The 10,460-nt window shown below is 34.7% G+C and overlaps 1 protein-coding gene across 1 annotated transcript in view; it reads left to right on the top strand.

Moving 5' to 3' along the window:
• The window catches only part of pnpla7a (patatin-like phospholipase domain containing 7a), a 55,635-nt gene that overhangs the window by 35,588 nt on the left and 9,587 nt on the right, over nt 1-10,460 (top strand). The window contains exons 26-30 of the mRNA XM_056445914.1: nt 5,160-5,278; nt 5,815-5,971; nt 8,319-8,435; nt 8,518-8,587; nt 8,675-8,791. Coding sequence (XP_056301889.1) covers nt 5,160-5,278; nt 5,815-5,971; nt 8,319-8,435; nt 8,518-8,587; nt 8,675-8,791 — 580 coding nt within the window. The remainder of the gene's footprint in view (nt 1-5,159; nt 5,279-5,814; nt 5,972-8,318; nt 8,436-8,517; nt 8,588-8,674; nt 8,792-10,460) is intronic.

Raw genomic sequence — 10,460 nt, 5'->3', positions numbered from 1 at the left:
CTGTCGATCAATCTCCTCCGTGCTGCGTCTCCTGGACAGTACAGAATGCGTTCAGCTTGCCAAATTTACATAAATCTTCGAGCGCTATCAGTGTGACTCTGAAGTGCTGTACTGTCTGCAAGTTTTCTCCCCACAATGTCGACAAAGCGCCATCAAAGGCACCTGTGGTAGCACCCAAAAGGCAGAGGACGGTGCTAACCATCACACAAAAAGTTGATATTCTGGACATTCCTATATCACTGCACTTATTTTTTTTTTACGAAGGTTTGAACTTTGACAGTGTTTAAACGAGAGAAAAGTGTGAAAATATTAATGCCTGAAAAGTGTATAAAGTGTGTGTAGTGAGGGCTTTTAGTGCCTTAAAACATCTATAATAATTGTATAAAATAAAGCTGACTACTTCGCGGATTTCGCCAATTGTGGGTTATTATTAGAACGTAACTCTCTCGAATAGCAAGGGACCACTGTATATAAATTGTTTTATTTTGAAAATAATGCAAAAAACCACATCTTATTTTATTTTAGATTAAAAAAAAAACGAACAGAGAAAAGTTATTTTTATTAATATATAACAGTTGAATAATTTATATATTTAATATATATATAAATATAATATTATTATGATGTATATTATATTATTATATATATTATTTTATATATACAATTATTATTTTATTATTTTATATATATATATACTGCTTTTATCCATTTAAAAAACTAACAATAGTCTACTTTGATTTAATGGCAACTTTAAGACACTCTTGATATTCCTGTCAAGTTTCCCAGGCTGCTGCCGGTTTGTCCTTGAGCTCCATTGACTTTGCATTATGTCAATGCAAATCTTAGTCTCTTTCAGGTATAAAGAGTAAAGAAACCACAAAGTAAAACCTTTTACAAACAAATCTTAAATAAAAGAAACCTTGAGGAACTTAAACAAGCTTTTTGATCTGCTGCATGGCTAAACATGAAATAAAGACAATCAAATGTTTGACGATTGGCTACAAAACATTGTCAATAAAATAACACTGTTCTTAATCAGGTTTTTTGTTCAATAGTTGCTCTCACAATGAGTTGCTTTGCAGTTGTATTACCAGTACTTCAGACCAAGATGATGCCCAAGAGATTTCTCACAACATATTCTAATCAAGCACTACATGGATAAACATGAATTTTCATCATTTTTATATTTTGATGTCTTTCACATTCAGTTTAGAACAATGCTAGTTTTGTTCTAGAAAGTTAATTTGGCTTAATGATAATTTAGCTTAATACCAGAGTGTTTACAATTCCAGAATACTAATGATAGTACTTTTATTTTGTTTTAAAATGGTATTCTCATGTCATAATTGCACCTGATATTAAGATTTTTATTTTATACAATCACAAGTGGATGGCACTTCATTTCACTTGATTTCAAAAACTAAGTTTTAAACCTTAAAAAGTCTTAAATTCACTGAAATTTTGTCTTGTAGGTCTTTAATCATTTTAAACGAGTCTTAATTTTACTTTATGTAAAGCTACCTAATCAATTTAACACACATAATTTCAATCTTGATGGTCCCTTGAAGTCGTAAAGTCTTTAATTTGACTCGGTAAAACATGCAAAACTCTGCTTAAATGTGTTCAAATCTACAATTTACAGTTACACTTTCTGCCTACTAACCTAATTCGTCATGTTGTTGAAGTTTATTTTAATTTAGCTTAAAACAAGATTGTTTACAATGCTGGAATTCACTACTAATGATGTCAAGTTGAGTTTTATTGTCATTCTGCTACATATCGTCACCTTAGAATTATAAGGTTCTATCTGCATTCTACATGATTTTGAGATATTGAGCTTCAAAGATTTTGCATTCCAAATATCAAACAACATGTGTAACAGTTCTCTTTCATACATTAACATGACAGAGACCCTAAATGCTCTCTAAATGTAAATTATCAAAGTTCTCTTACATTTGCAATTTGGAGTAAAAAAAAAAACATGGTAAATGCAGATAGAACCTTCTAATTCTGAAAAGTCATTTTCTGCTTGGAATTATAAGGGTCTATCTGGCAGATCATTCATTGAAGCATTAATTTTCAAAAAATACAATCAAAAATATATAATATGGTGCTGTAACAATATGTTGATGCTTGAGAAAGTTACATGTTTGCTTTCTTTAACATTTATTTCATGTTTTAGGATGAATATTTTTTTCTTATTTAAATTAAGCATACAAGGCTGTGCTAAATATTTTGTCCAGTGCAGATGTCAATTTTAATATGTATAACATTTTTTGCTTTATATGAATTATTAAATTATATTGAGTGAATTTTATGCCCCATGAATTAAATTAAGTATTAACCCTTCAAGGCTTAATATTAAATTTAAAGACTTTAAAAGAAAACAGACAGTGAGCAAATGAGTTTAATGAGCACTGAAAAATGTTTCACTTACCATATATACACAAATAAAAATATTTCACATTTAATATAGAAATGTTTTTAATATCTGTTTCTTTTTCAACAATGTCAAATTTAACATTTCATCTCAATGTCAAAAAAGCTTCTAAATCATCACATTTACACACTTCTCAATTTTGTGTGGTGCAGCATTATTTAGTCGACTCTGATTTTTGTCTTTCTGGTCTTTCCCACTGTCAATGGAGCCGTCCAAATCCTGATTGGCTCACAGAAAGAGCCTTATAGAGCCAAGCTAGAGTTCAACTTTGTAGAGAAACCGTTTTTTTTTTTTTTTTTTTTTTTTTTAAGTCTTAAAATGTAAACAACTTATACAACAACATCACATAACGTAAATAAGATGTCATTTAATAAGAATATGTGAATAACTCAATTTTGACAAAAATGTCTGATAGAAACTTATAATTCTAAGGTAACGATATGTGGACATAGAGAGGAAGGAAATGTCGTGTCCTGCAGGACAACGGTGCTACATAATTAATCATAAATACAAACACAACACTGGACATGAGAGCTATTTTTTTAAACCTATGCATAACTAACATGTACAATAGGATACTTAACTATACACATAATGCCTCATTCACACTAGCAGTGACTTTATGAATCACAGTTTGAAATGCACAATGTTTCCAAGAGACATGGAATGATTAGGAGTGCATTTTGTTTTAAAATGCTATTCTCATGTGATAAATGCTCTTGATATTAAGCTCTGTTTCACTTTATCCAATCACAAGTGGATAGCACTAAAGCAGGGGTGGGCAAAATCGGTCCTGGAGGGCCGGTGTCCTGCACAGTTTAGCTCCAACTCTAATCAAACACACTTGCTTATAGATTTCTAGTCAGGACCAAGTTTGCTCATCCCTGCACTGAAGTGTCTTAAAGGATCATGAACCCCCCCACCCCCACCCCCTGTCTCAGCAGGGTGTTTTCACATTTCTAGTTTGAAAAAAAGTCAGGAAAGTAGGTGAGTCCAGCTTTGTTTAGTTGGGAGTGTGAGTGGCAAAAGAGGCAAGGGTTTGCATGAAAAGGGGAGTTTTTGTACATGCGGTTGTGAAAATCAGCGCGTGCATGTGACGCAGGGGAGACAGACAGTGACTACATTTACATGGATATCAGTAATCAAATTATTTGCCTTAATCTGAATGAGACAATAATATGATTAAGGTACTTACTTTAAGGTAGTTGCTTTTTAAATGTTCCTTTCATGACCCTGTTTTACATGTTATAGCACATAATACGATTAACGTCAGCATGTCACCTCGCTATCCACATTTCCTCTGGAGTTTCATGTAATTTTGGATGTTTCATTCTTAATTTGTCGACTTCAACTGCAGTTTGGCACCTTCACTTTGATTCAGGAACATTTCAGGCATGCCCCCGTGACAAACAAGATATTGGATGCGAGTATGAACTGCTGGAAGAGTGTTGTTTTAATAGAATGTTTATTGCTGCATGCTGTATGGGAGAAAAAAAAAACTCAGCATTTCTCGGTCGATGCAAAGACTCAGTAAATGCCGTGTGTGTATAGACTATCCTGTCGCGAAAATCCTACACAACGGTAATAGTTTAATTAAGGTGTTTACATGTTTGCATTCGGAGAACAGCATTTACATCGGATCTTTCAGCCCGTAATATTGTAGTGATATTAACGTACAGTAAACTTAGTAACTAAATCATTTTGACTAAGGTATGTCTTTAAAAACGGAAAGAGCACTGCTGATGATACTAACTAACTTTGCCTCTGAATAAACATACAGACCACTGTAATCCACACATGTCCACAAGCAGCGGTGCTCTCATTGCGGGGAAAATGGAAACAAAATCTTAGTTGTGGCACATTTATAAACAACACTGATAACCCATGTCTCCGAACAATTCTTCTTCTTCCACTTGTTTTAATTGCGGTTGGCGACATAACTTCGTCTTTGAAGCTATCATGCATATTAATGAAGTTGCACTTCATTCACAATAGAGCATGCTGATTGACCTGGAAGTCTTTCTCATGAATTAATGATGAAAGCTCAAAGACGTCACGTTGTACCCCCTGGTACAGACATCCAGTCTCCATGCTGGAATTTACACAAGGATCTCATGGTCGTGACGTAGCATCTAAATTTATTTTCAAACCAGAAGAACAAATTTGCTCGAAATAACACAAAAACAACCAATATTCACTTTTTAGTGAAATACATGTGTCCTAATAGTGTGTTTAGCAATGTGGGACACATATATGACTGTCAACATCTCAAGAAATGTGTTTTGCTGTTTCATGACTCTTTAAGTAAATCTACAGACCATTTACACTCTCTGCCTACTAGCCTAATTCTTAAAGACTTGAAGTGTGCTTTAAACTTTGCCATCTGAAATCTTAAAAATAGTTTAAACGACGTTCACAATGTTCTTTTACCTGTCCTGAACACACATTTACATATTCAAGGATTTCAGAGCAGGAATGAAAGCTGCTACTCTCTTTAGCATTTTCCAATACCTCCTCATGTGATCATATGTAAATTATGTGAGTGATTTCATTTTGGATCAAAAGAGTTTTAAAAAAGCCCAAAGACTGTTTCAACAAAAAAACAGGAAATGGGTCAAAAGTGTGCAAAAGAGATTAAAACACAAGGTGTAAAGAGGAATCTGTCTACTTCTGATCAAGCAAACTGCACGTGATTTTTCTGTGTGGTTTGTGTTTTCAGAGAGAGATGTACCAGCGTGTGTTCCAGAAACCTGCTGATCGTCACTCTGATTTCTCTCGTCTGGCTCGAGTTCTGACCGGAAACACCATCGCTCTGGTACTGGGAGGCGGAGGAGCCAGGTACTCTCTTTTTAAAAATCCTAAATGAAACCATGAATGAGCCACATATTTGAATGCATTTTCACACTCCCACACTTATTGACACAACTCTGGCATTCTCCTTTAAGAGCCTTTTACCTCCCCCTCGCAGTCTTTGCTTGACCTCTTGCCTCAGTTGCTCTCTTTCTGTCAATTACATTTTTTTCTGACAGCCTCTGTTTGTCTATTCTGTCTTTTTGTGTGTGTGTGGTTTGCAGGAGGTGTTTGAAGGTTGGTTGCTTTTTTTTCCTCTCCCTTGATTCCTCTTTTGATTGATTTTTCCGTATAGTGTTTACTCTGCTTTAGGGTAGAAAGCCCACCTACAGTAGTGCTTGTCAACACCGTGCTCGATTAGAGCTTACAACAGACAGAGTTGTTGATTTTTACCAAGCCATATTTGTGCCTTTTTTTTAAGACTGATTGAACTGAACCAACGTGAAAGAATGTGGTATTTATTGGCTTTTATTATAGTTTACTTGCCTCTCATCCCTCTTTTTACCTTATCTTTGCTCTTTTAGGGGTTGTTCTCAGGTAGGCATCATTCGGGCATTGAATGAAGCAGGAATCCCCATCGATCTGGTGGGTGGCACCTCTATTGGTTCTATGATGGGAGCGCTTTACGCGGAGGACCGCAGTTACAGCAGGATGAAGATCAGGGCCAGAGAGTGGGCAATGGTGAGAAAATAACAGTGCCTTCCAAAGAACACTGAACCCCATGAACCCTGTTCATTTTTTTTTCCTTTGGCCTTTTTTTAGTTTGTTTTGTTAATTGACAATTTTTAATTTAGTTTTCTTTCATTTCAATTTCTTATTTTTTCATTCTTTTTGATTCCTTTTTCTTTTTACATAACTTTTAATTTTTTTTGTCTTTATTCTGTCATTTCCATATTCTTTTCCTTTCCTGTTCTTTCATTTTGCTCTAATTTTTCCATTCCTTTTAATTTTTTAAATTTTAGTTTTCATATCTTTGTCCTATTTTTTCGTAACTTATTCCTAATATTTAAAATTTCATTTTATTTTAAATTAATTGTCCTATGCGAAAAAAACAAACACTATTATAAAACAAATTGTTACATATTGTTATCCTTGTTGTTGTGGGTTTTGTTTTTTGTTTTTTTTGTTTTTACAAAAAAGAAGAAAAAAATTATAATAAAAAGGATTAAAAAAAAAAAAGTAATAAGGAGGGGTGAAAGGGTAAAAAAAAGTGTACAGAAAATCACAACCAACTGAATGCAGTCATTTAACCAATCACAATCAAATGTTCAGATATGTTGTCAATGTTGAAAGTAAATATATACAATTAAACCGTATAAGATAATAATAGTTAAAAACAAACAAAATTTAAATTACTATTGTAACCCACCAGTCCCACTGCACCCAACCCGCTCTGAGCTGGGATAGAACTGGCGATTCTTTGCATGGGAGTCGGTTGCCTCCTTGTTTGAGCAACCATGTCCTCTAGTACAGTGTTTCCCAACCCTGTTCCTGAAGGCACACCAACAGTACACATTTTCAACCTCTCCTTAACAAAACACACCTGAATCAACTCAGCAGAACATTAGAAAATACCCCAAAACCTGACACGAATGGGTCAGATAAGGGAGACATACAAAATATGTACTGTTGGTGTGCCTCCAGGAACAGGGTTGGGAAACACTGCTCTAGTGTCTGTCGCTAGAGCACCTTTAGAGGTCAGAGGAGTGAGGTTTACCTGCATAGCACTTTGCTAGCTGGCTTCTGTTACACTATGAAATAAGTAAATTTAAAAGCAAGGAGAGTGCATCTATTAAATGGAAGGCAAGGCGTTAAGAGAGTTAAAGTAAGTTATTAAACACTGCCGCTTTTGAAAGAAATTAATTTTCCCAGAGCATCTAACCTTTTCCAACTTCATAAAATACATGGTAACCACAAGCCATTGGGATGTAGTTGGAGGCTTATTTGATTTCCAGTGAAGTAGAATACGACGCCTAGCTAATAATGTAAAAGTAAAAGCCAAAATATCAAGTTGTTTAGAATTATTCTGGGACCAAATCTTTTTAACCCCAAAAATGCCTACATCAGGGGACGGGTCTATATTAAAATTAAAAATAAGGTCAAGAATCTTGGTGTGACTCTGGAGTCAGATCTGAGTTTCAATAGTCATGTCAAAGCAGTCAGTAAATCAGCATACCATCATCTCAAAGACATTGCAAGAATTCGATGCTTTGTTTCCAGTGAGGACTTGGAGAAACTTGTTCATGCTTTTATCAGCAGCAGGGTGGATTACTGTAACGGCCTCCTCACTGGCCTTCCCAAAAAGACAGTCAGACAGTTGCAGCTCATCCAGAAGATTCTGACCAGAAACAGAAAATCAGAGCACATCACACCTGTCCTCAGGTCTTTACACTGGCTCCCAGTTACATTCAGAATAGATTTTAAAGTATTTTTACTGGTCTATAAATCACTAAATGGCCTAGGAGCTCAATACATCACAGATATGCTCACTGAATACAAACCTACTAGATCACTCAGATCTTTAGGATCAAATAAACTAGAAATTCCAAGAGTTCAGTCAAAGCAGCATGAATTGGCTTTCAGCTACTAAGCTCCTGGAATCAGCTTCCAGAAATGATCAGATGTGCTACAATATTAGGTACATTCAAATCAACACTGAAAACACATCTGTTTAGCAGTGCCTTTACTGAATGAGCACTGTGCTACATCCAACAGTTCGCACTATTATGTCTTTCTTTTCTTTTTTTTAGTCTTTTATAACCTGCTTTTACACTTTTTAATCTGTTTTTATCTGTTTTTAATCATTTTATTGTTTGTTTGTTTTTTTTATTTTCTTATACTTGTCTTTTTTATTCTTGTTTATGTAAAGCACTTTGAATTGCTACTGAGTATGAAATGGGCTATATAAATAAACTTGCCTTGCCTTGCCATTAATCGTTTACCTTTTCATTTATTCTATTTCAAGTTTATCCAGTAAAAGAGCCACCTAAACTGGACATACAAAACCAAATTTTTTCCTCCTCTGCAGGAAATGACATCAGTGTTTAAAAAAGTGCTGGACCTGACCTACCCTGTCACCTCCATGTTTTCCGGAGCTTCGTTTAACTCCAGTATTAATGCTGTCTTCAAGGACAAACAGATAGAGGTGGGTAGCGGGCTCAAAGATTCCTACACAGGATCACTGTCTGCCAAATTCAACAGCTCAAATGTACTTGGCTTGTTTACAGGACCTCTGGATCCCATATTTCAACATCACCACGGACATCACCGCCTCCACCATGAGAGTGCACACTGACGGTCGGTGCTGTCACATCCTCCACCTGCATTTATCAGCCTCTGCTTAACCAGGATAAATGTCTGACGTTCACTGTCTCTCCTTCTCAGGCTCCCTGTGGAGGTATGTGCGTTCCAGCATGTCTCTTTCTGGTTATCTGCCACCACTGTGCGATCCAAAAGATGGACACCTGCTCATGGACGGAGGCTACATCAATAACCTACCAGGTGTGTAGTAGGACATTTAGCTCCCCACGGTGAAGACGCTTTAGCTCTTGACTGTAAAATCCCAATATGCCATGACAAACATGCTTCTTTTTAGCTTGCTAAAATAGTTGAACATAACCAGACTTTTAACTATTGGCAAAAGTCTGTAGCAATTTGTTGCTGCTTCTGTCCAAGAACCGCCTACTTAGACAGGAAACATCTATCTGGGGGAGTGTTCTGAAATAGTCAACCCCAAATATGAAACTTTCAAGGAGTTTTAAGTCATTTTTGTGTGAAATAAACATGCAGCATTGAGTGAATATAGACTGTGGGAGTACTGTGAGTGTGGATCGAGCAATTTTGGTCTTTTATTTTTAGAATGGTAGTTAGTAGAGATGTATCAGTACATGCATTCATACCGATTGTTTGATTCGGAACATGTTTTATTCTCTGTATGAGGAGTTTATTTAATGCACCTCTCATCCAACTTCTCATTTTACAAATTCTGCCAGCATCATTGAAACCACTTATAAACAATGTCATTACGCCGCAATATGGAAATTTGGGCTTGTACCAATAGTGAATAACTCTTCCTAATATAACTGATGTAGGCCAATTAATTAAAAATCTTGATATACATTTTCTGAGCTTGATTACCAGGCCTAACACTCTATCTATTTTTGTTGTTATGTATATTAAAGGATATAAAGGATATTGTCATTTTAAGACCATTTTATGACATCATATAATGCCAGAATGACAATGTAATATCTTCAAAATGTACACTCTTCAAAAGAACACAATATTTTATTCTTAAGAATATTTTATTTAATTATAGTCATTTGAACAACGTAATAAATAGGCAATGAGAATGTGAAAACACACATCCTAAATAAATAATAAAAAAGGTAAAAAGTAAGAGGCTGTTATATCTGGTACTAGATCTATTTTCAGTTATCAGACACCCTCATGAAAATGTACTATAATAATTTATAGTAAATAGTATTGCGTTTTTTTTTTTTTTTGTTTTTTTTTTACCATACTGACACTCCCACCTCCAATAGAGATAGAGATGTGGCACAATTAGCTAAAACGTTGCTAGAATAGTTTTTTATGTATGGGCGATATACTGTACAGTATATGTCAGTGTTTTTTATTAGTTTTTTAAATATATATATATATATATTTCCCAAAGTATGTTTAACAGAGCAAGAATTTTCACAGTATGTCTGATAATATTTTTCTTCTGGAGAAAGTCTTATTTGTTTTATTTCGGCTAGAATAAAAGCAGTTTTTAATTAATTAAAAAACATTTTAATTTCAAAATTATCAGCCCCTTTAAGCTATAGTTTTTTTTCGATAGTCTACAAAACAAACCATCATTACACAATAACTTGCCCAATTACCCTAACCTGCCTAGTTAACATAATTAACCTAGTTAAGCCTTTAAATGTCACTAAGCTGTATAGAAGTGTCTTGAAAAATATCTAGTCAAATATTATTTACTGTCATCAGGGCAAAGAGAAAACAAATCGAAATGAGTAAACTCATTTATTAGAGATGAGTTATTAAAACTATTATGTTTAGAAATGTGTTAAAAAATCTTCTCTCCGTTAAACAGAAATTGGGGAAAAATAAAGAATGGGGCTAATAATTCAGACTTCAACTGTATATTGCATCAATAAAAATG

This window comes from Danio aesculapii, chromosome 21, assembly GCF_903798145.1.
Source record: "Danio aesculapii chromosome 21, fDanAes4.1, whole genome shotgun sequence".
NCBI classification, from domain to species: Eukaryota; Metazoa; Chordata; class Actinopteri; order Cypriniformes; family Danionidae; genus Danio; species Danio aesculapii.
Note: the sequence above shows the minus strand (reverse complement) of the source record. Positions and strands in the feature narration are given on the sequence as shown.